Genomic DNA, 26,306 nt, shown 5'->3' with positions numbered 1-26,306 from the left:
ATCACCATCTCAATATTTACTTCGTGTACAAAATCCTGAATTGGTATGAGTATAACTCCTCTATTAGCATAATTCCAACGTTGCCATGCAGTATATAGTAACAGAAGGACACATCCATGTATAAAAAAAAGAAAAAAACGAGCCCATGTACCGGTACCTGACCACCTGGCTCTTGGGATATAACCCGGTAAGTACCAGATACGTCACGGGTAGCCCTGGCTTACCTCAGCGTGCCAGCCGACCCCTCGAACAAACTTGGTGTATGTCCAACCCCACGAGGAAATTTGCTGTCGCTTTAGAACGTCATATTCAGTTAAGGTATGTGCTCTTCGTTCCTGGATGAGGATTTATGGAAAAAAATACCATTTATCTTTTTTGCACTTTTTTTTTTGCACCTACTAACTGATCTTAGGTGTAAAACAGGCAAGCCTAAATCTTTGTTCGCCGACTTCCGCCCCATTACTGACCGAATCTTCAGGCGTCCGCAGGGCCTCCAATACTCTTCCTCCCTGATCAACTGTCGCCTCGCCAAGATGAGCGCCCCTCCGCCGAACGAAGCTGAGAAGAACATCGAGATCTGGAAGGTCAAGAAGCTGATCAAGCGTCTTGAATCCGCTCGTGGAAATGGAACTTCCATGATTTCGCTCATTATCCGTGCGCTGTCACTGCCCCCGCCACTTACAATCGCCGCTAACACGCCAATTTAGCCCCCAAGGATCAGATTAGCAGAGCGGCCAAGATGTTGGCTGAAGAGTATGTACGTGAACAATATTCCTTTGGTCTGTCTACGCCGAACACCGTCTAATCGCACATTAGGGTACCGCCTCCAACATTAAGTCACGAGTGAACCGACTCTCTGTGCTGTCGGCCATTACCTCTACCCAGCAGCGTCTGAAGCTCTACAATAAGGTCCCTCCCAATGGACTGGTCGTTTACTGTGGTGAAATTATCACCTCGGAAGGAAAGGAGCGCAAGATTAACATCGACTTCGAACCGTTCAAGCCTATCAACACTTCCTTGTATCTTTGTGACAACAAGTTCCACACTGAAGCATTGAGTGAACTGCTGGAGGCTGATCAGAAGTTCGGTTTCATTGTCATGGATGGTAACGGTACTCTGTTCGGTACTCTCAGTGGTAACACTCGTGAGATCCTTCAGCGTCTTACCGTTGATCTGCCCAAAAAGCACGTGAGTGCCCCCGACTGTTTGAGTACAATGTTACGATTTTCGTCCATACTGATCTAGACAGGGCCGTGGTGGTCAATCCGCTCTGCGTTTCTCACGTCTCCGTGAGGAAAAGCGTCACAACTACGTGCGCAAGATTGCTGAATTGGCTGTTCAGAATTACATTACCAACGACAAGCCCAACGTTGCCGGTATCGTGCTGGCTGGTTCTGCCGATTTCAAGAACGATCTCAACCAGTCCGATCTGTTCGATGGTCGTTTGCAGTCCAAGGTTATCAAGGTTGTCGATGTTTCATACGGTGGCGAGAACGGTTTCAACCAGGCTATTGAATTGGCTGGCGAGACCCTGAGCAACGTCAAGTTCGTTCAGGAGAAGAAGCTTATTGGCCAATACTTCCAGGAGATCAGCCAAGACACCGGCAAGGTCTGCTACGGTATTGAAGACACCCTCAAGGCAATGGAGCTTGGTGCAGCTGAAATCTTGATCGTCCACGAAAACTTGGAAATCACTCGCTGGGTTATGAAGACCGCAGAAGGTGCCCAAGTTATCATCCACACCAACAAGACCCAGGAAGCCAACAAGGACCTCTTCCAGGACAAGGAAACCGGATTGGATATGGAGGTTATTGAATCAGGCTCTTTCCTTGAATGGCTTGCCGAGGCCTACAAGGACTTCGGTGCCAACCTGGAGTTCGTGTCTGATCGATCCGGCGAAGGAAACCAGTTCGTCAAGGGATTCGGTGGTATCGGTGCCATTCTCCGATACAAGGTCAACTTTGAACAGCTTGCCGATCACAGCGATGATGACGAGTTCTACGACGGTATGTTTTATTCCCGGTTTACATGTTTTTATTGATACTAACTTCTCTGCAGATTGACGGTATTGCCCCCTCGCAGAGAGCGAGGATGAACGGCCAGAAGCTCCCGCGGCGAGTCTTTTGACGGCTCGCCCTGTGGATCATGCAGGCGGCTCCCGCGATGGAAGCAAGGCATCCGTGAAGGATAACCAAAAAAGGCCTGTTCCAAGCTCCGCGAAGCTGCTCAGAGGTGAGATATCCAAATAGACCGTCACTTGAGGGTTCAGCTCTAATGTTTTGAGTATAGTGTCGTCCAAGCTCCAAGATACGCACACTGAGGTCACCTCAGTGTCTGAGATGAAGATGAGGTTTAAATTGCAATTTGAAAGGTTGGGTGCGGTTAGCTGCAACATTTGGTCATCCACCGCTGCTTGCACTGCTTACTCTATGTGAGCTGGACGGCGTTGGATTGTTTTATTGCTCAGTCAGTTCTGTCATTGAATCTCCAAATGGCATTTTCTGGTACCTCGCTCGTTATTTGCTCGTTATTCTCAAAAAAAAGCACCCGAAAGGGTTGGTATAGAAGGTGCTATTTCTTGTTCATTAAGTTTTCTGTTTTAGCTTGCGATGTACATTTTGTCCATATCATCGACAGTACGTACATTTTTTCTTTCATTTATTCGTATAGTAAACCGAGACATTTTCAACATATATGACATGACGCTTTTAATGCGCTTGCAAAATCATCAACACATTGCTCTCAATTAAAAGACCAAGATGAGTCTCCAATTAGAACCAGTCTGTCAAGTCAAGCGTTGCTTACACTTAGCTGATCCTTCCAGGTCCCCAAATCCTTACATATCTCAGTGACTTGACGCAAATCATTGAGAGCCTTGTGAACTGCCTCTTTGTTCTTATCCGAGGGTGTTCTTCCACACTCCACGATAAAGATATACTGCCACGGCTTCTTCAGACTCGGCCGTGTGTTAATACTCGTAAGAGTCAAGCCATGAGCCTTGAATATCAACAGCGCATCCGCCAGTGCACCGGGAGAAGAGTGATCAACTGTGAAAGCAATCAATGTCTTGTGCGTGATTTCAATGGCAGGCTCGCTTTCCGATGTAGGTGGGTTCGGCTGCTCGAGTTTGAAATGGGCAGTGCGCTCGTCGAGCACATTTCTGAAGATCAGGAAACGAGTCGTATTGTCTGCTCGGTCCTCGATGTTTTCCACGAGTATGTCCGTCCCGTGTTGTTCTGCCGCAAAGCGATTCGCAATGGCAGCACCTCGTTCCGTTGTCTCTTTGGAGACAATCTCGGCCGCTTTGGATGTGGACGTGACATCCTGTCTCTCGACACCCTTGAAATATTTGGTCAAGAAAGTTTCACACTGGCCCCATGCTTGTGAGTGTGTGTATAGCTTGGTTATCGAGCCGTCGTATTCTGCCCAACCACCGGGGAATGTGCCCTTGCGCACCATTAGGCAGTGATGCACTGTCAGGTAATATTCCCCGCAGACTTTCACGTCTTTATATGAACCATCCCGGTCTGCTAAGAGGTCTAATGTCTGCACCACAGAGCCATTGGTCGAATTCTCGCACGGAATCACAGCGTAGTCGACTTCTTTCTTTTGGAGTGCGGCGAAGGCATCTGGGAATGAGACTTGAGGTTGTAGATCGGCAGAAAGCTTGGAAAAGGACTCTGCAGCAGCCTAAGACAGGGATAAATCACTAAGCTCGATCGCATTTGCGACGATGTGGGGTAAACAAAGTACGTACCTGATGCGAAAACGACCCCAGTGGCCCTAGGAAGGCCACTCTCAAGCGAGTCATTGTAATTGAAGTATGAAAAGTGGTATTTTCCGTGTCAATTGTGCTGAATCGACTTGAATTACCTCAAATATTCTACTAGCTTGTGTTATTTCACTGACAGGCGACATCGGATGTCCGAGCGGTGTGGGCTAAATCGTGCAGTCCGAGATAGGAAGTGAACAATAGACAAACAAATCAAACTCGGGACCAGTCTATCCATGGATTGCGTCAAGTGAACTTATGAGTTGATAATTGTCCAATACGGCCAGTGTCTTTGCCCATGAAGACAAATCCACTCCGACCCCTGATCTCGTTGCGATGCGGGCATCATACATGTCGCACATACTCCTCGCTCCGCGAGCGCTTGCATCATGAACTGACTACAAGGAAGCTTCCGTTGACTTACGACTATCTACACCCCCAACCTTCGCATCTCCTGAACCTCACACTCCGTGATCTTCTTCCACAGTCCCAGAACAACTCCGACTATGCTACTCTGCCGTCATTACAGAACCCGTCCCCGCTCCCGGTCGGTCACCACTTGATCTACTTCCCGCCACAGGTGACCTTGTCTCAACTACTCCCAGACTGCACAGATACGTTACACACACCGGGCGAACCATTTAATCGGCGCCTGTGGGCAGGCGGAAATTTAAGATTCCCCGTGCGCAGTCCGCCTCTGGATGGCAGTCGCGCAGTCTGTATAGAATCCATCCGCAACGTGACAGTCAAGGGCCGCGAGGGGGACGAGAAAGTGATTGTGACTATCGAGCGACGCATTGGCAATGTTCCTGAACAAGAAACGGCCGACCAGACCTGGGACCGGATATGGAAAGAGAACGAAGCTGACGCGGGAGAATCGTCGGTCATTGAAAACCGGGACCTCATTTTCATGCGCCTGAAAACCAGTGCCCAAATAGAGGCCGATAAAGCGCAATTTGGAAAGCCCAGCAGGACTGTGAAACGTGAGCATATACCTGCAACCATTGAACATAATGACAAATTTGCTAATTATTCTGGCGCAATGAAGCCCCCTCCGACGCGACGTTCCGCCATGCCCTCGTGCCTACTAAAGCGCTGTTGTTCCGATTCTCGGCGCTGACTTTCAATGCGCATTCCATCCACCTTGACAAGGGCTATACTCAGAACGAGGAGGGATACCCGAATCTTTTGGTGCATGGTCCGTTGACGCTCACGCTTCTGCTAAGTGTGCTTCAGCAACAGCTGAGTAGATTGAATCTCCGCATCAGTGACATTGAATATAAGAACCTAGCTCCCCTTTTCGTTGAAAAGAAGCTGGTGATTTGTGGCAAGCCTAAGAATGATACTGGAGCTTGGGATGTGTGGATTGAAGGTCCAGATGGAGGATTGGCTGTTCGGGGTACTGCACGGACGAGGTCGGAATAATATATACCAAATTATACCCATTCCCTATACATTTTTACATTTACTTGGGAGGGGTTGAATAATATCTCACTGGGAAATTATTCTTAACAAATCATAATAACAATAGAAACCTACTATGTAGCTAGAAGTGTCGAAACAAATAGAACAATCTATGTCCAATCCATCAGCCTAACTAGGTAACTAGTTGGGTGGAGTGGGCCATATAGTACGTAAGCAACGGACCTCGGAGAAATTCCCCCGAAGCGAGCTTTGCACACCTTTTTCTTTCCACCTGTCCTTCTCTGTCTTTCTTCAACCACACAGTAATTTGGCTATTTTGTGAGCGGCTGTAATGATCTAAGTCGCGATCAATTAACCATATAGCATCTTCTTCTTTCTCAAGATGGATGTCTTCTGGACGGCTCCCCCGGTCATTAGGTATGCAGGTCCTATTCGCCGATCCCAAGCTCTCATCACTAACTTGTCATGCAGGACCCTCACAGCCTTGACTCTAGTTCAATCCGCTTTGATGCATAGCGGCTTAGTGAGCTTCTACTGGGCGCCATTCATGCCGAGTTTGATATTCTCATGGCGCCCACAGATCTACCGACTGATCACCCCATTTCTACTAACCGGAAAAAGCTACAGTTTCATTATGGATCTTTATTTCAGTATGATGCCTCGGTATCACATTGGCCTGGCCTGATCAGAGTGCTAATGTACCTATAGTGTACCACTATGGCAGCGCTGCGGAGAGGACCATGGATCCTGGAGAGTTCTTCATTTATCTCCTATTTGTAGCTTTCGGCGTGATGGTAAGTGACTCAGTAGAGTCTGTTCTTTTTTCATTCTTTTTTCTTATGCGTTCGCGTTCATATCCAATCCCTCGCTATAACTGCCCGCCCAGCTTCGAAATCTAGCTGAATTCGGTTCCTGAAGGCGAGGGAGAGCACCCCTGCATCTGTGCAACACCATCATAATTCGCAAAATTCAGGTGTTGTGCAGGTGTGGGCATGGTGGGATTTCTTTCGAGCTCACTGGCGTGATTTCATTTCGCGTCGGTATCGGAGGTGCCCTACATTTCTATATACAACATCTATTTTTTTGCAATACCATCCACATCCTATTTTACTCGCTATCCTGGTAGTCCAACACATCTTTTAACTTTGCTAACTTTCCCAAGCTCACTGCAGGTGGATGTCTGGGAGCGTATTTCTTTCTGTCACGTAAGCTTATCATATTCGATCGAATTCTCAGGCCAACACTGACTTGAAACAGCTTTGATCATGGCTTTCGTCTACACATACTCTCAAACGAACCGAGGAACGAAGACAAGATTCTGGGTCGTCGACATCCCAACGGTATTCCTGCCATATGCAATGCTTCTCCTCACCATGGTGACGAATGGATGGTTCCCCGCACTGGTAGATATCACGGGAATCGTTGCTGCTCATACTTATGACTTCCTCACACGAATCTACCCAACTTTCGGAGGTGGAAGAAATTTCCTCACCGTCCCAAGATTTGTGGAGAGATACTTCACCAACCATGACCCCAACAGCGGATACCGAGGATATGGAACTGCGAGCCGTGCACCAAGGCCAGCTGAGCAACCCTCGTCAGCATCAGCATCGGGATCATCCTGGAGCAGCTGGACCTCTGCTAATTCTTGGAACGGCAGAGGCACTGGCCGAAGACTTGGTTAGATCAAGAGCCATGCATGCTTGACGCACGTTTTCGGAGTGCATGGAGATAAGACTTTGCTTCTGGCAGACGTTTGGACGTTCATTGTAGTGCTTATATGGACTTGTCATAGATAGTGATAATTAACACGGTTTTTGGGCATGTATTTGTCCACAATTACAGATTTTGTGGAATGCCAGTAGTTCGAAATTTTTGAGCGTATTTGACTACAGAGTAGATTAATGAGTATATTTTCTCAAATAATCTATATTAGCCAAACATCTCAAAAATTGGAACTCCTTAGAATCGGAGGCGTAAAAAAGTCGAGAACTCCAAGTCACGTGTGGCCTTCTCCAGGCGCTAAACCGCTTTTGGTACTGGAGCTGCCGCACTCGCAAAATTTCCTTCGACAAATTTTCGGGGTTTTCACCGCGCATCCTTCAACGACAACCAACAAAATGGCAGTCGTCAAGACCTCGGAGATGGACTACGCCATCAAGCCTGAAGCGTCCGTTCCTTCCGTTGATACATCGGATTGGCCGCTTCTGCTTAAGAACTATGAGAAGCGTACGCTTGTCCTTAAAACTCCACGCTTGACCAGCCAACATTGACTTTTTTTTGTAGTGCTCGTTCGGACCGGTCACTTCACCCCTATCCCTGCTGGCTCCTCCCCTTTGAGCCGTGACTTGAAGTCATATATCAGCTCCGGTGTCATCAACCTTGACAAGCCCTCCAACCCTTCCAGTCATGAAGTCGTGGCTTGGATGAAGCGGATCCTTAGGTAAATCAAACTCCATCAGGTTCCCTCAATTGTTTTACAACCTTACTAACCACCTTACCATCCTTAGATCCGAGAAGACTGGTCACAGTGGTACCCTTGATCCCAAGGTCACCGGTTGTTTGATCGTCTGCATTGACCGTGCCACTCGCCTAGTCAAGTCTCAGCAGGGTGCCGGTAAGGAGTATGTCTGCGTGATCCGTCTCCACGACAAGATCCCCGGTGGCGAGGCCCAGTTCGTCCGCGCTCTGGAGACCTTGACCGGTGCGCTCTTCCAGCGTCCCCCTCTCATCTCTGCCGTCAAGCGTCAGCTCCGTATCCGTACCATCCACGAGAGCAAGAACTACGAGTTCGACAATGAGCGCCACCTCGGTGTCTTCTGGGTCAGCTGTGAGGCCGGTACCTACATCCGTACCCTCTGTGTCCACCTGGGTCTTCTCCTCGGTGTCGGTGCCCACATGCAGGAACTTCGCCGTGTTCGCTCTGGAGCCATGGGTGAGGGTAAGGGTATGGTCACTCTGCATGATGTTATGGACGCCCAGTGGGTCTACGACAACAACCGCGACGAGTCCTACCTCCGCAAGGTCATCAGCCCTCTGGAGTCTCTGCTCACCGGTTACAAGCGTATTGTCGTTAAGGACAGCGCTGTCAACGCCGTCTGCTACGGTGCCAAGCTCATGATTCCTGGTCTTCTCCGCTACGGTATGTGAAACTCTTTCCCCCCTGAGTTTTCTTTTTGGCCGTTTACTAATTTTTTTTCAGAGGCCGGTATTGAGTGCCACGAGGAGGTTGTTCTCATGACCACCAAGGGTGAGGCTATTGCCATTGGTATTGCTCAGATGTCCACTGTCGAGCTTACCACCTGCGACCACGGCGTTGTTGCCAAGGTCAAGCGTTGCATCATGGAGCGTGACCTCTACCCCCGCCGCTGGGGATTGGGACCTACTGCCCTTGAGAAGAAGAAGATGAAGACCGCTGGAACTCTCGATGTAAGTTGCTAAATTGCCTTTGCTTTCATACAATGTACTGACTTCGATATCAGAAATTCGGCCGCACCAACGATGCCACTCCCGCTCAGTGGAAGAACGAATACAAGGACTTCAACCTTCCTATCTCCGGTACCTCCGCTGTTGCGCCCACCGAGACTAAGACCGAGCCTGAGGCTCCCAAGGCGGACTCCCCCGAGCCCGTGAAGGAGGAGGTCGAGGACAAGAAGCGCAAGCGCGATGGCGAGACAGCCGAGGAGAAGGCCGAGCGCAAGAAGAAGAAGAAGGAGAAGAAGGAGAAGAAAGAGCGCCGGAAGTCCAAGCAGCAGGATGATAGCGATGACAGCGACTAGATGCACTCCAGGAAGACCGTCAGGTTTCTTTCCTGTACCATATTTTGCTATTTCCGGAGTCTTGGGTCAAAAGGGAAATTTGTTCTATTCCAGAGTTTCATATTGAAGGCTGCCTATCTGTTGAATTTACCATTCGTTTAAATCTGAGTAACGTCGGCAAGTGAGTTATATAGATGTAACACTTGCTTGCTTTGTCCATAATACCTATTGGCTGGAATATATGTATGCACTTGAAACGAATCGACTTTGGCAACTTGACTACGTGATATCCCACTTTATACTGACGTTTGTGCAGTGGCCTTTTTGGCCCTCCTTCTTAGTAGCTTGTTTGATGCTTGCCCCCTTTTTAATCAACCTCTCTAGTAGTCTGAACTAAATAGTCGTGTGATATAACCGCAAATGGAGGCGGTCAATGTATGTCCTCGATGTGGATCTCGTGACCGGCCATTCCCTCCGCATTTCCTTCCCCTCAACTTCATGTCTAGACTGTAATCCTTCCTTCGGACTTGGATCGGAGATCAAAGAGTCTTGAGCATCATCACTATGGCAGCGGAGCTGACATCCACCAAGCTCAACCCAGAGAGTCACATTATCCTGGTAATTATTACTCCGCATATCCATCATGGTAAAGCGGGACCTAATCAAGCTGCTTATATAGGACCAACCACTCCTTCGACTGCCACATGAACTGGCCCGCAGGAATTTTAAAACTGTACAACGGGCCGTCGAGCGAGAGAAAGAATATGTTATCCCCGCACTCAAAGAGACCGCCGCCGCCTCACTCTCCAATACTCAAACACCCGACCAGACCCTCGCCGCACTTGATGCAATGATATCCAGAATGCAAGGTCTCAAAAGGAAAATGGAAAGCTTGCAGGAGGAGGAAAAGAAGATTCACAACCAATCTCGCAAACGCATTCAGCACTTAGAGGCCCTACACAAGATCCCGAGCCTAGCCGATGTTAAGTACGACCAGTGGTCAAGGGTACGGCTGGACCGTTTACTTGTTGATCATATGCTGCGCTCAGGTTACTCAGAAAGTGCAAAGCAACTGGCCCAGGATAGGGGAATAGAGGATCTCGTGGATCTTGGTGTATTCACGCAGTGTCAACGGGTTGTAGAGAGCTTGAGGCGCGGGGAAACCAAAGAGGCATTGCAGTGGTGCGGAGAGAATAAGGCTGCACTGAAGAAGAGCCAGGTTAGTTGGACCTAACTTATGATATTTTGAATTCCGGCTAACTTAATACTTATGAAGCATAATCTGGAGTTTGAACTCCGGTTGCAGCAATATATCGAAATGGTCAGGACACAAGACAAGTCTAAGAAGATTGAGGCTATAATCCATGCTAAGAAATACCTCATACCGAACCATCAATCCCAGAATTCGGAGATCATGCGCGCTGCGGGATTACTGGTTTTCACGCAGGACACAAGAGCCGAGCCTTACAAAGTAAGACAAACATTCAAATTTGATTAGTGGTGTTTTTACTGATACGGTATAGTCTCTCTTTGCGCTCGACCGCTGGAGAACTCTCTCGAACCTTTTCATTCAGACTCACCATGAGTTGCTTTCATTGCCGTCACAACCATTATTACATATTGCACTTTCTGCAGGACTTTCAGCTCTTAAAACACCTCTGTGCCATTCAGCATATACATCGTCCAGCTCAAATTCACAGTCAACGTCAACATCTGTGTGTCCAATCTGCTCAACTGAACTGAATGAGCTTGCACGCAAAATGCCATACGCCCACCACTCCAAGAGTTACGTGGAAAGTGACCCGATAGTTTTACCTAACGGCCGGGTCTACGGAAAGCAAAGGCTGATAGATATTAGCCGGAAGATGGGATCGGTAGATTCAGGCGACGTCAAAGACCCAACTACAGGAGAGGTTTACCATGAGGATGAGATGAAGAAAGTGTACATTATGTGAACTTGGGCAGGCATCTACCAAGGATGGAATGAGTTGCAACTGAATTTATACAGTTATTTTTTAAACATGATACATAGATGCATTTTACCCCTACTCGCTATCACTGGAATCATCATCTCTGCTCCTCTTCTTCCCTCCCTTCTTGGCCGGCTCCTTCTGCTTCACTTCAAAGACATACATCCGAGCCTCCCGATCTTCTCCCCTCCATCCTGCGCGTTCCCCATCCTTCCCTTCAATATGTCCTGCCGTTCTTGCATGCGAATACCCCTCATAAGAAGTCCAAGGAAACTTGAAACTAGTCACAACAACCAGTCCCGCATGCCTCGCCAAATCCTTGATATTCCAAAGCGTATAAGGCTCCCCCTCGAACAGAGTCACAAGAATCTGACCAGGCCCAGTCCTGAACCCTTTCCCGGTAGTATCATCATCTTTCCCCAGTTCTTGGCCCTCTGCTACTTCCTCATCCTCATCGTCATCCTCTTCGCTCTCCTCCCCATCCGCATATACCCACTCATCATCCTCGGCATCCATAAGCGGCGGCGGCTTCGAAACAAGCGGTTTGCACGCCTTGAAGAACGCAACCAACAGCTCCTGATTCGAACGAACCTGTCGGTTCACATCCGTAGAGAGCCCGCCCACGTGAGGGAAATTGAAGCAGATTACATCCCACGGCCCGCCGGGCTGGTACGGTGGTCCTGCTGGCTCGCTCTGCTGGTACCAGGCTGGTCTCTTGCGCTCGCGGCGTACGAAGCCCGTGCGAATTTCCTTGCCGCCGCCCGCTGGAGAGCCTAGTTTGCGGGCATCAACGGAGAAGACGACTTTGGGCGTTTGCTGATTGGGGTTGGGGTTGGGCTTGGCTGAATCTTGATCTTCAGATTTGCTCTCTTCTCCCTTAGTTTCGTTGTCGCTGCTTGTTGGTTCTGGCTTTGCTGATGCGCCCAAAATTTCTGAGACGTTCTGAGGAGCTTGCGGGTACTTTTTGTACAGCTCTTCTTTTGAGTCGTAGCATGTAGCGCATAGTTTGCGGCACTTGTATTGCTTTGCCAGTGAGCGGCCGAATGAGAAGTCACCTAATGCCTGTTAGAATTTATGCCTTCCAGATGTAATAGATAAATCGGCGTTGAAGCATGTTGCATTTTCTTTTATACAGGAATGCATGTTGGTTTCAATGTCCTATATCGAAGTGAAAACACAGCTCTAGGCATGGATGCCACAAGAAAAGATATACATATAACTTGATTGCAACGCAATTCTTGTATAGAGTGAAGGATGCAGAGCAATGATGTCAACTAAAATGTAAGAATAGCTCACCTTCACCAATCAAGAGAATTCGATCCTTCCTCAAAAATGGCACAATAGGTCTCTGATTTGCTTGTAAAGAAACTTTCTTAGGCGCATTTGCATTGCCATTACCCTGCTTTTGCCCATTACCATGCTGCTGTCCCTTGGCAGGGTTGGAAGATGGGCCAGATGGTTTGCCTGGTCCACGGGCGCGTGGTGGAGGGGCGCTTTTGGCTTTCTTATTATTGCGAGGCATGACTGGAAGTGAAGAGAAACGAGTTCTCTTATAAAAGATAGTTGTATGAAACGAATTAGGAGCCACCGCGTGTGTCTGTGGCCGAAAGATGATGCGGAAGAAAAGCGGTCCGGATAATCAAACAACCGAAGTATACGACGTTCTCGATTTCACTTCAATCTTCTGTGCCTTTAATTAGGTTACTTTTTTCTTTGAAATCCCTCTAAGTCCTGAGATATTGGCTTAAATATTTTTTTTAACTTAGAAACTATTCACTTTGTAGGACTGCCACGGGGAATATTCCGTGGTCCATGCCTCAACTAGGCCTCCATTAACGCTCCAGGCAAAGCAAAAAAAAACCCTAAAAAGAATGAATGGGCAATACCGAGTAAAAAGGATAGAACCGGATGAACGGGGTGGATGTGACCTGGGAAGATCACCAACAACATAGCTCTGGGGATTATCAGCCCCTACCTTGCGCACATTAGGAGAACCCTCTGCGCTTTTCATGGCTAGTCTCAGGATAAACATCAACCACGTCTTGTTCAGGGTGGGAAATCCCCCCAAGCCCTATCAATGAATGCATGGTGAGCCTAGATCCAAAAAAGAAAGAAAGGTATCTGGCAAATGTGGGAGGAGAAAATGTAAGAACCCCATGTTCAATCTAAGGAGGTGTATTCAGAATGGCCAATATGGCGCTAGATTCATGGAACAACTAGAGACGAACCTAGGATATCCTAACATTGCATCATGCAGTGAGTTAGATGCTGCAGAACAACATTGTGTCGGTCCCTGGCGGTCATATCCCGTTCAAATATCTTGTCAGTCTGGATTGAATAACGCCAAAGATCAGACTTAGTGCTCCAGGTTGCAACATCGCCATTGCATCCGCCAGTGCGGGCCCAGTGAATGAGGTCAATTATATTGACGAAGAGGCCCCGAGTTGCCTGTGAGAGCACATTGTTAGCAATACCAACCAAGCACAAGTGAAGAACAACGAACCCAAATGCCATCTTCACAGGTATTGGGGGGCGGATTGATCCCGACGGCACTACAAAGCTTTCTCCAGGGCTCAAGATCCCATATCTTGCCAAATAAGACGGTTAGCTCCTCAGCTAGCGCATTCTGGTATGCAATCCAGGTAAAACGATACTTGGGGCTTCGGGCATGCCAGCCATATACCATACGCAGTTGGCGATAGGACTCATGCGGTGGGAGCCTAGGATTGAAGTGAAGGCCGGACCAATAGCGAAAGAACCCGTTCAAAGGAGAGATGAGCATGGTATGGTGCGCAGTGGACCTATGGTGTTGTATGAAAAGCGGATGGGAGCTGAATGAGAGACTACAGTGGTTACACTCGAGGGGATCCATGTGTGACCTGCCGTGGTGGAGTAGGCGAGAAGACTAGGGTGAGTATGGAATACGTGGAAGCAGATATTGCGCTTGTGGGCGTGGGAAATAGAGAACTGAAGATGGTGGGCAAGGCCAGGCTTGGTTTTTGAACTTGGAGTTGCAAGAAGTACAGGTGAGAATGTTGATACGGTTGGTAGATGGTTGAAGGTTCAAGATACTTGATGTTGGATTGTCTATTTTTATACATTTTGGAGAATGGGAATGCATGACATTCTAGGCGAGAAAAGTAGGAGATGGAGGCTGGAATGAACGAAAGTGAGAGGTGAGGTCAAAGTGAACTGTTGAGCTTGGCTGGCTCAGCTGCGTGTAGTTCTGTCTGCGCATTCGATGAGATAGCCTTCGATGCCGGCTAGGCGTGCAAGCTGGCTTTTTGATACGTTTTGCGGTGTCTCCGAGTGGTATTAGCATGTCTTAATGGTCGGACGTAACGACGTCTACTGCCGCCTCGAGTTGCCTTTCCATTTTATAGCTCTTGTCCTGATCGAGTGTCTTATTGACGACAGATGCTTCGTTCCATAGTAACGAAAGATGCTGATGCGACGACAGGGCCAGTGGTAAATGCTGGCTGGTTTCTGTTTTCAACCTCAAAGTCTTCCATCGCCCTGGATCCGTTACATCAATCCTTATGGCCATTTATAATAAACAACATAACACCCCCAGAGCTGCCTGGCAAGTTCTAAAGGGTACATGATCCCTGGTGCAAGATAGACCAGTCGTGGACTTCCAATTGCTCAGTGAGCTATAGTCCACACGACTTACATGTGCATACTATTTTAGGATCGGATTTCCTGTGGGACATTTTGGGATGCGTGTATATGAGACTTGAAGTGAGAGACGATATGAAGAAAAGAGATATGAGTTTGGGAGGCAAGAAAGGACGTTTTTTATATCTTGGACCTGGGTAGGTTTCTCTAATAAACAACAAAGCAACAAACAAGGCAACATCGAAGGAAACACAGAATTTCCAAACCTGACCTGCCTAGCAACTTCTGGGTTTAGGTTGGAAAAATATAAAGAACCGGAATAATAACTCATATTAGTTAAAGGCACGTTCTATTAGAGTTAAAGATGTTAATTTAAGATTGATTAGAGTAAACCAACGGTTATATAGTATAGAGGTAATTCAAGTTTTCAAATCAGAGACCTCTCGGGAACCCATTCTCTGTCTCCATATCTGTATTTCCATGTTATAGTAGAGAAGATACCCTCGAGCTCCGTTGGCCTTAAAAAACCCTGACACACAAGTCTCGGGCAAGTACGAAGGGAATGTGCTTGCAAGCATCAGGATCTCATGTTCAAAGATTGCGAATTTGTCACTACCGGTAGATCAATTGCTGTTTTAGCTGAAGCCTCCCGGTATTATTGCCATGCTGTATACACATGATGCATTTTATCTTAGCGATAATAGATAAAATAAAGATTGGACGAAGCTAACCTCATAGAAATATGGTTTTTTCAGTAGCCACACACTCTTCTTTGGTGGCAAAATACTGTCGACTACAAAGACCTTGTCATCGACCGTGATTGTACCATTCTTGTAAATATTGATCAGGACGATGGTGTTCTTGGACTAGATTGGTATGTAGAGGGAGTTTCTCTCCTCAGCAATGACGGGAGGGCAAGAGATGAAAAGGGTGCGACTCATAAACAATAGGAGAACTGGAGTTTGTAGGATCTGGGTTTGACATTTTTGCGATGGCGGAATAAGAATAGAGCCAAAGAAAAGAAAATGAGAAGCAAAGGACTGTTTTTAATGACTTTTGGAGATGGTAATATATTTGAAGTGGGAGCTAATAGTAGAATACAGCCGAAGAGAGAGATGGGGTTAAGGAAGTGTGAGGAGATAGGGAAGAACCCTTTATACACTGTGCTAACACATAGCATTATATTTGGATACATTGAAAAGCTGTCCCTGCATATATCTCAAACGAACATCCAAAAATATCTCGGAGTGATCTTGCATATAACCTGCCAAATATACCCAGGACAGCAACATGACGATATCATTCCCTAAGCACATTCATGAACAGTGTGTCTGAGATATTGCTTGAAATCTGAAAGGATAGTACTCTAGTATTTGGAAACAGTGTCTCAACAACAAAAACCTTCACTAAATCTAGGTATAAATTATAGAAGATATAAAAGAGTCAACCATAAGAATAAGTAATATTAGTTATCACAAGAAACGTTCTATTAGGAAAAAAAACAACAGATCCCGGCATAGCTATATACATCGAACAAGACAGGCAAAGATAGATGCTAGGCCGCATATCAAAACAAAGGGAGAATTACTAAATCATACCGAAGACCAAAAGCAGGGGGTCAGGAGAAACCGTAAAGGAATCAGTTTCTCTTCCATAAATGTAAGGCGAGAAGAGGGGATAGGAGAATAACAGAAAAGAAGAGAGAAAAAAAAGGTAATCGAACACCAACACCGACCAAAGTGATCGCAGTATTTTCCCTATCACACCAGACAAGACCCTTCAATTTGGCTGCAATGAAACGTGAATCATAATGTCACATGCAAAGGAGCACCGCGGACGCGGTTGACTTTTTGTATACGCACTGACCAGTCAGATGCGTATTGCCATTCCAAGCATTAAAAGCATTAAGAGCGCAGCGAGTCTCTCATGCTCTGGCTGCTGGCACTGACAGGCGTAGGGAGAACACCGGTGCGGGGCTTAGCGTTCTGCTTAATCTTGGCCACGGCGTAGACAATACCGCTGACGAAGCCAACAGCAATGGCGGAAACACTGGGGAAGGTGACTGGCGCATCGAAGAAGATAAGACCAGACACGGCAATGGGCAGTTTGTTGAGCGCGCCAACCATGGAGTATGTGGTGGAGGAGGTAGTGCGGACACACCACGCGGAGGTGTACGAGATGAAGACAGACGAGGCACCAGACAGAACCATGGCAAAGAAGATACCGTCACGGTTGGCCTCGGGGAAGTTGCGGGCGAGGTTGGCGGATGACCAGTCCTCGACTAGCAGGGTGAGAACGATCAAGACGGGGATCGACAGGAGGTTGTTGTAGAACATGGCTGGAGAGAAGGTCATGTTAGCAAACATTTGAAACAAGGCTGGAAGGACCACATACTGTCGAAATCCTTGAAGTTGGTCAGCTTGATGCGCTTGCGCATGCCCAGGACATAAGACGAGGTGCACAGGCAGTTGATCAACATCCAGACGTATCCAGCGTTCAGAGTAGAGACCTTGCTGGAGGTGTCACCGGAGCTCTCCACGGCATGCTTGATATCAGCCCAGGCGGCAATGAGCGAGCTGAAAACCATAAGACCGAAGGAGAAGAGAGTAAGGTTAGTGACCGAGCCACCGAACCAGAGAACCTCTCCATATGCGATCAGGATAATGGTCAAGTTCTTGAAGATGGTGTAGACGGGGATTGAGAGGAACTGAAGGGCCTTAGAACCAGTGTAGATCATGCCGATCAGGAGTAGCGTAATCGGGAACCCTGATACGGAAACTTGTCAGCTGCCACATCGCCTAATTTGTAATAATTGTAGTCCATACACTTTCTGGCCTCGTCGGTGTTGAAATCACGGTAGGTGATGAGACCCATGGACTTGCATGTTTGAATTGCAATAATGCAGACCAAAGACTGTCGATATTAGCAATTCGTCTCGGACCAAGACTACCAAATCCACCACATACCTGGACACAGAGCAAGAGGAAGTTCAGATTGAAGTCCAAGCCCGACAGAACATACTTGTTCATCACGGTCATCATAATTGACGAACCACAGTAGGCTAGAACGGGTAAAGCGGGGTGGCTAGGCATGGCGGGACTGGGGCGGGGGGAGGGAGTCGGCGGCGGCGCAGCCTCGAACTCCTTGTTCCCTTGGTCGATCTTGTTCATGTCGACGGTGTAGTCGTCGGATCTCTTGTCTTCGGCCATGTTGATCGAGTCGTCGCAGATAGGGGGTTATGTTATCGGCTGTTTATTGAGAGGGGGAGGAACTGAAATGACAGATAGCACCCTGAGTATATTCAAGGGGAGTCGATGAACAAAGGGATTTGTTCGAGAAGTTGACTAAAGAAAAAAGGCCAAAGGAGATTTGACAACAACAGATTTCGCGGCCGGAAACAGAAACGCTCTTACCTAAGCAGTACATTTAAGGGGTGCTGACTCAGGATTTTATTTATAGAGTGAAACATCCATATACTAGTACAACATAGATCAGTACTCAATTGATACCATTGGATAGGGCTTGAAACTACGCGGGAATTGAGGTCGCTTTATGATATACAGTGTATATAGTCGTCAATGTGTCTGTACTTGTATTCAGTATAACTATGGGCATAGTGTGGATCATTCTAACGTTATGAGGCTACAAGATATGCACAAAATTGTTCCACAAACTAAAATAATGAGAAATAAAGAAATACATACCTCATTCCAATTGCAGACTATAAAAAGCTCCAAAAAACAAATCAACAAAGCTGTTCACGCGTAAACTACACCGTACCAAGCCTATAGACTAGTGGAGCAGCTCCCGACCTTCCAACCTCAATCCTTAACCACACACTCCCCCGAAAATCCCAATCCACAACTTCACATCAGGACATTGGGCCAAAAGTAAAGGCAAACAGAACGTTCAACGCAAAACACCACAAAAAAAAACAAAATCCCAAACCCACAAACCATCAAATTCACCCCCCGCACTTCCCCAAAATGCCCGACTCAGACGACGAAGCCCTCTTCGCCGCCCTCGAAAACGAAGATGACACCCTCTACCGCGACCAGCGTATTCACCAACTAAACGCCGAGCTCGCAGCTACAAAAAACAACCACTCCGCCCGGGCAACAAGCGGCACCACAGGCCTTATCCAAAACGAAGTCTATCCGACACTCTCGTCAGACCAGTCCGTGCTGGATTTCACGACGCGCACGAGCAGGTGTCTGGTACACTTTGCGCACCCTGATTTTGCCCGGTGTGCGGTCATGGATATGAGGCTTGGAGAGTTGGCGAATGTGCATTACGAGGTTTCGTTTGCGCGGGTGGATGTGCGGAACACGCCGTTTATTGCGCAGAAACTTGGGATTAAAGTTTTGCCTTGTGTTATTGGGTTTAAGGATGGGGTTGGGCTTGATCGGATTGTTGGATTTGAGGGGTTAGATGCTAGGGGATTTGATGGGGTTGAGGATTTCGAAGTGAAGGTTTTGGAGAAAAGGTTGGTTTTCAAAGGGATTCTATTGGCAGTGAAGATTGGGGCTGGGGATGAGGAGGATGATGTGAGGGAAGAGGAGGATAGTGATGATGGTGCTGGTGGGAGAGGATTTGGGAGTAGGAAGGCAAGACGTGGGATTCGGGATTCTAACCCCAATGTGAGAAACCGTGGTGACGATGATGACGATGATTGGGATTAAAAGTCTTGTTTCTTGGAGGTTATACCCGTGGAGAAAGGGTGGGATGTTGATTCATGATTTCTGTATATTTAACGGATTGATGACCTAGATTGATGTTCATAGTTGGATGTTTAGTAGCATACCCATGCCATATATCCATATATTGAGGCTTATAACAAGCCCTGAAGTAGACTATGCGTAGGCTCCGGGAACAAATCTTGGGGCAACTTGGGAGGTTGAATATGAAGGAATCAAAGTAAATGGGATTGTAGCCAGACACGAAGGAAAAAAGGTAAGACTGTCATCATAGAATTACAGGCAAAAAAAATATCAAAGACCGTAAACACAGAGCCATCTCGATGGCAAAGAAAAACCAAAACGAAAGGGGCAAAAAGCGCAGAGGCAGAGCAAAACAGCACCTTAGAGTTACAACATATGCCGTGAAACTGAGGCCAGAAGAAGAACAGGGGGGAATTCTATACATGGGAGCAGAAATGGAAACAGAAGCAGAAGCAGAACGTTGTCGCACATCCATAAGTTCCACAGTGACGCCGGATGCCCTTGAAAAACTGAGACTCGAGAGAAAACGGGACTGCCCGGACTCAAAAAGCAAGGCTTATTCTAAATTGCCACGTTCTTCATTTCGCCGAGGATTTCCGACTCAATGGCGGATGAGGACTCCGCAGAGTCGGTTCTCTCTGCCTTGTCGGCCTTCTCGGATTCCTTAATTTCATTGGACTTGAGGAATCCTTCATTCTCCTTGTTGGAGATTTGCGGGGTTACAACCTCCATGAGATCTTCAGTCTGAGGCTCCTTGCCGTTTTCCTTGGCGTCTTCGGAGATTGCGGGTCCTGCAGTGACAATGGGACTTGTGGTCTCCTCAGTCACGCGTGCAAGAGGACTGGACACGCCGAATGGCGTCTTGGGACTCTGGGCATTTCCACCCTTGGAGAAGCGGTGCGGTGAACGGCCCCGTTCTTCAGCGCGCGTGGGGCTGCCATAGGGGGATTCGCGACTGCTAGACCGGTTACCTGAAGCGTTCACACCCAAACCATTGGGTACGGGGCCCTTCCGGCGAGGTACACGGCGGCCAAACTTCTGATCCGTCCTCCAGCGCAGAATATCCAGGTATGGGGGCTCTACGGTCTTGAATTGCTTCAACTTCAGCTCATTAGTCTCCTCGTCAACAATGACGTGGCCACTGCACAGATCGTCGGCGAGAGTCGCGAGGAACGCAGCCCATGATCGGGCAACGACGTATTTGCAGTCGTAATCCCGTCCGAAAATAATCACCTGACCCCATTTTCCAGCGGGGCCGGGTGCCAAATCAATAGCGAGGTTGTTGCCGCCCCAATCACGGGCGAGGGGAATCCAAGCGGGGTGCGCGTAGGCTTTCTGAACTGCACCGGGAGGCTGGGAGTCCTGACGGTCAAGCAGGTCTGACTGCCACATTGTCGACGAGGCCTGTTGAGACGGACCAGCCGCGGAAGAGCTTGCTGCAGAGCTGGCTGCGGGTGGGTTTTGCATCATAGTGGCATTGCTGAGATATTCGTCGTTGACCTTCTTCCAGTTCCGCCATTCCTGAACAATCTCCTCGCAGTCGAGCAGCATGGCGCTGAATATGACACCAGTGGGTAGGCCGCCGCGTTCTTGGCCGTCATGGAACATTAACGATTCCCGCACCTCTAATGGTAGACTGCAGTCGAGTTCGTGCTCCAATTCATTGATATCGTTCTGGGTACATCCTTCACCGAGCTGGTCAAGGAGTTCCTCATAATTGTGTTCTAACCAGCGTTCGATCTTCCTCCAGGAGTGAGCGACCGGCGGCGGCGGTGGCCCTCCGTCGTGGAAACTTTGCATCTGAATCTCCGGTGTACCCTCGGCTTGGTCGTTCGATCGTCTCTTTTGAGACGTGGCCGACCTCATCCCTGGTGAGTAGGGATGGGTGGGAGAGCCCAAGTCGACGGGGGAGCCATTCCACTCGGATGCCTGTGCACTTGCAGATCCTTTTGTGGGTTCGTCATCGTAGGGATTAGTGAGGTCTGGGCGAGACTCGATTGCGCTGGTTGCGACAGATGTGAGCGGCTCGTGTCGGCTTTGATTGAGAGGAACATGTCTCCCGGTACGGTAGGGGGAATCGTGGGAGGCATGACGGTCATAGGAGGTCATGGTGTGCCAAAAGGAGCGCCATGTTTCACTCAACCTATATCACGTTAGTGGACATAGAGCTTGTTTAGATATCGTGATGTATACTAACATGTTCGCCATGGTGTCGAATAGAGGAAAAAAAACGGGCGCAGGGGGGTAAAACCGAGATTCAGGTCGCGAGAGCGGTCATTGGAGACGGGGCAAAAACGTGTCCCGACGCGGGGATAAACAAAGCGAGATAATTCAAGATTCAAGAAATGGAAAGCGAAGATGAAAATGTGAAGATGTAATGTAAAGATGCGGTAGGGGCAACCTTGGAAGTCCAGAATCCAGAATTAGGTAAGGAAGGAGAAAAGGTGGAGGGGGGAAAGAAAGTAGATTTGGCTCTTAATTTTCTCTGTTGTAGAAACACAAAGCTGTTGAAGGGGTTGGAAATAATATATTTGATCTTTTTGGTCTTCCAGAGTTTTCACAAAATCAATCGTTTTTTCTTAAAAAAAAAAAAGCCCATCAGGTTCTTTACTTCGACTGTTATGATATGACTCTATTTAACCCCCTGTCCGCATCCAGCGAAGCCTCGACGTGTGGTATGTAGATCCTTTTGATATGATGTCGATACTCCATCATAAGCTTTTGAATGCGACTGAACAATGTATGTTTTATTTTTAATACTGCATCCAGTCAATACATATCTTCCTAGATACAATTACACGTGGCTACTGGACGTATCTGAATGTCATTGTCACCCAGGTGCAGTTCAATTTAAGCTTCACAGATATGAAACGGAACCAATTTGAAAATGGGCAAGGTACTTATTTAAGTAAAAGAAGTATAGGAGTATGTATAGGGGATTGATAGATATATATATAGGAACATAGAATAGGAGATCCTGGGGTTCCTTTTTACAAAGTACTTCCCCCAAGAACCCTACGGAGGAATATAAAATTAGCCGGTGGATCTCGGGGAAACGACGTATGGGCGAATAGGAATCGGGTTAACAATAGGGGAAGAGTCCACGTTCCAACCTTGGAACAAAAATAGACATTAATATAAGTACCACTCCGTACAATCTAAGATATTTAACATATTAAACCCAAACCATTCAGTGATTCCATGTAGATCCTTATGAAGAAAACAAAAAAAAAGACCCTGATATTAAGATCAGCGGGCTCTCATAGGCTAGACTCCACCCTGGAAATTAGGAAATCTGCCAATTTTGATTCGTTTCAACGGTGTGGCTTGTCCAGGGCTTGGTTCGATTGGGGTCTTGGCGTTCAGGCACATAAGAGTAGTTGCAATATACTACCTTTCTTATTCTTCATTTACATCTATCTTATCCGCGTGAAATACTCAACAATATAGGACTTGGATAATCTAAATATCTAATATGAGGGGCTTCATTCCTATTCAATCATTCTTTCCCTCTATAGAAGGTCGTCTCTAGAAGGTTCATTCTAATGGAGATCTATCCGGCTTCTAGTTTTACAGCTGACAGTTTAATTTTCAGCGAGTCTAAGATTGTCTTAAATTCTTTCCACTTTCCATGTCATCTGCATCAGTTCTCAACATTGCGCTTGCTTTCTGGAGCAAAACTACCTGTAGATCCAACATATTCCACAGTATATTGCTTTACCGCAATACCCTCACTGCGTTGCTTCAAAATGTTGAAAAGGAGATGATCTTCCGGCTGGGAATGAATACTATCGGTGATGTGATAAGAAAACCCCTTCGCTGATATCTTCACAGTAACCCTTGTTAGCAGGGTATATTTCACTTTATAAATCCTGGTAATCGTCATGTATTTAGAAGTTATTACCCAAATTTCCCACGGCCGGGACGCAGTCCTTTTCGCTGTTGCTTTCAACTTGCATGAGCCGGATTGCGAGTCTGAATAGGCCGCCGGTCTTATTCAGGACCATCTAGATGTATTCCTCCTCAAAAGGACACTCCAGAGAATCTCTCCAGTAGAGCTCCATGCCTTGCCCACGGTGCAAGCTCAGTAGCTCTTCAGTGTAGATGGCAAAAAAAGAGGAGTTGGAAGCTTTCCAAGCTCTTGGTGGGCGAGGAAGTGGATTCCAAACATGCTGTGTGCAACTGAGATGCCCCGCCGTAGCTGAGATGAATCTTGAACATCATCAATAATGAGATAACGTATATTAGGCCGTGTGGCTGTTGGGTAGTCGATATTGAATCTGAAACATACAATAACGAGGCATTTTGTAATAGATCTATCACTCTTTTATCACGTTGATTTTGTCTTTGGGGACATGAAGAAATTGATCGAACGCATCGATTGAGCGACGTCGGGCGTCTTTTCCTAGATTCGTTAACAAACATTGAAAGGGCTCAATCAGGATCTGTATCTCAGTTAACCATCCACATTCTCTAAATTATCTACTTTGGGTTACACACTCACCTTGTCCTCATAGTCTCTTGTTCTAGTGTTGATCACTGGAGTCAGTATATTGGTCTATTTTCAGGAGGGGCAAGGCAGAAAACTCTCTCGGAATCTATCTGAAGAACAGAAGATGTATGCATGATGATACTGGGTATTTTTGCTCCAACGTGGATGATAGCCTGTACCTTGTTGTCAGTAAGTGGGGATTGGTTATCTCTTGAAGAGTTGGCACGCCAAGTGCCTGCATGAAGAGGTGTCCCATGATAATTCGGCAGTGATGTAATGCCATAGTGGTCAATTATGTCGCGTCCCCCTCCTTCTGTCAAGTCTCAATACTATGCGGATTGAGCCCGTGCTGTCACATCTCTTCAGCAATAACTAACTAACTAGTAGTATACAGGATTTAGAGAAGCGACGTCACCCATCTCGAAAAGAGGGGTTCTTCTCTTGGTATATTACCTATCACATGGCAATCATGTTAGCACTAAGATCCTGCATGATTGTGCGCCAACGCGCATGCCTCAGGAGAGGCTCGCCCCCTCGAAATGCAAAAAGACAGGACGCTGTGTCAAGCCCAACCCGTATTTATGGCTTATCAAAGATAAATAGCACGAGGAAGAGTACTCGAATAATCTGCATGGCCAAGATTCTCCGAAAATGGAAAATGTGCTAAAGGAACATTACTCCACGTCAATATACACGGCGTATGTGGACCACGGGCCTTTACGAACTACTTCTGCCGCTTCTACTCTGTAGAGATCGACTAGATTACATATTACTATACACCACAGCTAAATGTAGAGAGTTTCAGTTGTCCAATGTTTGTCTTTCAAGCATCCATAGTGAGTTATCTAGCCTTTTTTTTATGAATGGCCTGGTAAAAGATAAGTCGGGCATATATATGGCCGAACACGAGAAGCTGAGTGAAGTCCAACTGGTCTCTGCTCCTCGTTAGGAGGTATTTGCAATCATCTTCGGGTGCATCTTTCTCTAAAAGGTGATAGACCTGAGAAGATAGGCTCAGCGCAGTATCTGACGATGGCCCTTTGTTCGTTGGCTTGTTGTATCAGAAGTGTGGAGTCGACGTATCTTACCTTTCGGAAAATCTCCATTGTCTTCTGTAGCGTCTTTTATGACTCTAAATGCATTATACAATCTACATTAGCATAAGGGATATGTGGAGCTGAGATAGATAAGGACAAGCACTGCGCGACTTGCCTATATGTGCTGTAAACATTCCACTTCTTGTTCTGAATCCTTCGTATAGGTTTACAACACATTGAACGTTATTTTCTGTATGTATAACTAAGCAAGCTCAAATAAAGATTTATATACAGCACGACGTGGTAGCTGAAATTACCAGCTTATTGGAACTGACGTGAAATCAGATCCCTTCCTCGCCATGGGGTCTGAGTGCGCTTCTTCGGTTGCATTTTGCGAAAATATCTTTCCCTAGGTTTGTACAGATAATGCATCCTGCATGCTGTATGACGTTGTGTCTATCATGTATACCTCACCTGCAGGGTCGGAAAACTATTAAGCCATATCACATCTATTGGTTACACTGCAGACCAAGTTGATATTTGGTTATCATCCTTTTCAGGATGTAGAGCTCCATTTCAACTTTTTACAAATAATATTCGATTACCAGGTTAAGCAGGTTAATCCTGAATCACATTTCCCGAGATATTCAAGGAATTCCCTGTACTTCTCATATCAAGCCTCATATTATGCAACAACCCAGCAGTTCTTCAAAGAACGTACATTCATCATAGATGCAAGTATTGCTCAACTAAGTAGATTAGATCAGAGATAGCCTCAAAGCAGCCCAGATCGAGCCAAAAGACTGAAATTGATTAGTTTCATGATTCAACATGGTGTTGTCCTTGGTATCTAGATCATGGGAATCATCCATCTATGTACAAAACTTCCAGGATCTGGAAAGTGACAAAGCCATGGGTAGAAAATCCCTACCACTCCTGTTGCTCTACCTCTGACGACTGCAAGATACTTCGTCGTGCGACTGTTGCTTTTTTTTTGTGGCATCTGGTCTTACATTGTTGGCATGGACTTGGGTTGATCCTTCATCTAGCTATCTTCCGCTCTTGATTGGCGGTTTCCATGTTTATTTAGCTGGGATGGTAGCCTTTGAAATGATCACATTTCATTCAAAAAAGGCTGCTGAAAGTTATACCGCGGAAGCTACCATACTGCCACGTTCATTCTCATCATATAGTTAGTACAGTTCGATAGTATATAAAGTGGTGCGAAGTGGATACGTGTGAAAACTGCAATGATAACGCCTCAAATATCTTTTTGTCAAACAGCTGCTAAGAAGAACAACAACTTTTACAGGTAACTATTCTACCTGTAAAGCGTCCACAGGTGGAAATTAAGGTCGGTTTGATTAGGGTTGGTTAGCGTTAGACTAGTTCCTATTGCTCCACAGGGAGTTAGCATTGTTATACATACTACGGAGTACGCAGAGTACCGATTGAAACTATATATAAATTCGACAGAAAAGGTATACTCAAAACCGGCTGTGGGTTGAATTCT

General features: G+C 46.9%; 12 protein-coding genes across 12 annotated transcripts; 6 read left to right on the top strand and 6 right to left on the bottom strand.

Moving 5' to 3' along the window:
- Nucleotides 1-145: 145 nt before the first annotated feature.
- Nucleotides 146-2,467, top strand: N7479_003185 (translation termination factor eRF1; the record flags this gene model as incomplete). Its single annotated transcript, XM_057250882.1, has 7 exons — nt 146-318; nt 413-654; nt 708-757; nt 817-1,188; nt 1,250-2,006; nt 2,083-2,232; nt 2,290-2,467. The coding sequence occupies 7 exons, from the start codon at nt 146-148 to the stop codon at nt 2,433-2,435; spliced, it is 1,890 nt and encodes a 629-aa protein (XP_057110207.1). The 3' UTR covers nt 2,436-2,467.
- A 323-nt stretch (nt 2,468-2,790) lies between these two features.
- Nucleotides 2,791-3,811, bottom strand: N7479_003184 (prephenate dehydratase PHA2; the record flags this gene model as incomplete). Its single annotated transcript, XM_057250881.1, has 2 exons — nt 2,791-3,690; nt 3,758-3,811. 2 exons carry the CDS (start codon nt 3,809-3,811, stop codon nt 2,791-2,793), a joined length of 954 nt encoding a protein of 317 aa, XP_057110206.1.
- A 259-nt stretch (nt 3,812-4,070) lies between these two features.
- Nucleotides 4,071-5,197, top strand: N7479_003183 (uncharacterized protein; the record flags this gene model as incomplete). The annotated part of the gene is made up of 2 exons (XM_057250880.1): nt 4,071-4,755; nt 4,821-5,197. 2 exons carry the CDS (start codon nt 4,071-4,073, stop codon nt 5,195-5,197), a joined length of 1,062 nt encoding a protein of 353 aa, XP_057110205.1.
- Nucleotides 5,198-6,462: 1,265 nt separating this feature from the next.
- N7479_003182 (uncharacterized protein) lies at nt 6,463-6,882 on the top strand (the record flags this gene model as incomplete). Its single annotated transcript, XM_057250879.1, has 1 exon — nt 6,463-6,882. One exon carries the CDS (start codon nt 6,463-6,465, stop codon nt 6,880-6,882), a length of 420 nt encoding a protein of 139 aa, XP_057110204.1.
- A 435-nt stretch (nt 6,883-7,317) lies between these two features.
- cbf5 (pseudouridine synthase CBF5) lies at nt 7,318-8,976 on the top strand (the record flags this gene model as incomplete). The annotated part of the gene is made up of 5 exons (XM_057250878.1): nt 7,318-7,426; nt 7,484-7,640; nt 7,708-8,339; nt 8,400-8,626; nt 8,680-8,976. 5 exons carry the CDS (start codon nt 7,318-7,320, stop codon nt 8,974-8,976), a joined length of 1,422 nt encoding a protein of 473 aa, XP_057110203.1.
- Nucleotides 8,977-9,519: 543 nt separating this feature from the next.
- Nucleotides 9,520-10,910, top strand: N7479_003180 (FYV10 family protein; the record flags this gene model as incomplete). Its single annotated transcript, XM_057250877.1, has 4 exons — nt 9,520-9,573; nt 9,635-10,174; nt 10,232-10,426; nt 10,479-10,910. 4 exons carry the CDS (start codon nt 9,520-9,522, stop codon nt 10,908-10,910), a joined length of 1,221 nt encoding a protein of 406 aa, XP_057110202.1.
- Nucleotides 10,911-11,000: 90 nt separating this feature from the next.
- N7479_003179 (25S rRNA (uracil2634-N3)-methyltransferase) lies at nt 11,001-12,447 on the bottom strand (the record flags this gene model as incomplete). Its single annotated transcript, XM_057250876.1, has 2 exons — nt 11,001-11,980; nt 12,222-12,447. The coding sequence occupies 2 exons, from the start codon at nt 12,445-12,447 to the stop codon at nt 11,001-11,003; spliced, it is 1,206 nt and encodes a 401-aa protein (XP_057110201.1).
- Nucleotides 12,448-13,163: 716 nt separating this feature from the next.
- On the bottom strand, nt 13,164-13,707 carry N7479_003178 (uncharacterized protein; the record flags this gene model as incomplete). The annotated part of the gene is made up of 2 exons (XM_057250875.1): nt 13,164-13,373; nt 13,429-13,707. 2 exons carry the CDS (start codon nt 13,705-13,707, stop codon nt 13,164-13,166), a joined length of 489 nt encoding a protein of 162 aa, XP_057110200.1.
- A 543-nt stretch (nt 13,708-14,250) lies between these two features.
- On the bottom strand, nt 14,251-14,472 carry N7479_003177 (uncharacterized protein; the record flags this gene model as incomplete). Its single annotated transcript, XM_057250874.1, has 1 exon — nt 14,251-14,472. The coding sequence occupies one exon, from the start codon at nt 14,470-14,472 to the stop codon at nt 14,251-14,253; it is 222 nt and encodes a 73-aa protein (XP_057110199.1).
- Nucleotides 14,473-16,447: 1,975 nt separating this feature from the next.
- gmtA (GDP-mannose transporter) lies at nt 16,448-17,752 on the bottom strand (the record flags this gene model as incomplete). The annotated part of the gene is made up of 4 exons (XM_057250873.1): nt 16,448-16,881; nt 16,938-17,309; nt 17,369-17,456; nt 17,510-17,752. 4 exons carry the CDS (start codon nt 17,750-17,752, stop codon nt 16,448-16,450), a joined length of 1,137 nt encoding a protein of 378 aa, XP_057110198.1.
- A 777-nt stretch (nt 17,753-18,529) lies between these two features.
- On the top strand, nt 18,530-19,225 carry N7479_003175 (thioredoxin domain-containing protein; the record flags this gene model as incomplete). Its single annotated transcript, XM_057250872.1, has 1 exon — nt 18,530-19,225. One exon carries the CDS (start codon nt 18,530-18,532, stop codon nt 19,223-19,225), a length of 696 nt encoding a protein of 231 aa, XP_057110197.1.
- Nucleotides 19,226-19,825: 600 nt separating this feature from the next.
- Nucleotides 19,826-21,373, bottom strand: N7479_003174 (SMI1/KNR4 family protein; the record flags this gene model as incomplete). Its single annotated transcript, XM_057250871.1, has 1 exon — nt 19,826-21,373. One exon carries the CDS (start codon nt 21,371-21,373, stop codon nt 19,826-19,828), a length of 1,548 nt encoding a protein of 515 aa, XP_057110196.1.
- Nucleotides 21,374-26,306: the final 4,933 nt, after the last annotated feature.

Source organism: Penicillium vulpinum (assembly GCF_028829585.1).
Source record: "Penicillium vulpinum strain IBT 29486 chromosome Unknown utg000002l_segment0_segment0, whole genome shotgun sequence".
Classification (NCBI taxonomy): domain Eukaryota; kingdom Fungi; phylum Ascomycota; class Eurotiomycetes; order Eurotiales; family Aspergillaceae; genus Penicillium; species Penicillium vulpinum.
Note: the sequence above shows the minus strand (reverse complement) of the source record. Positions and strands in the feature narration are given on the sequence as shown.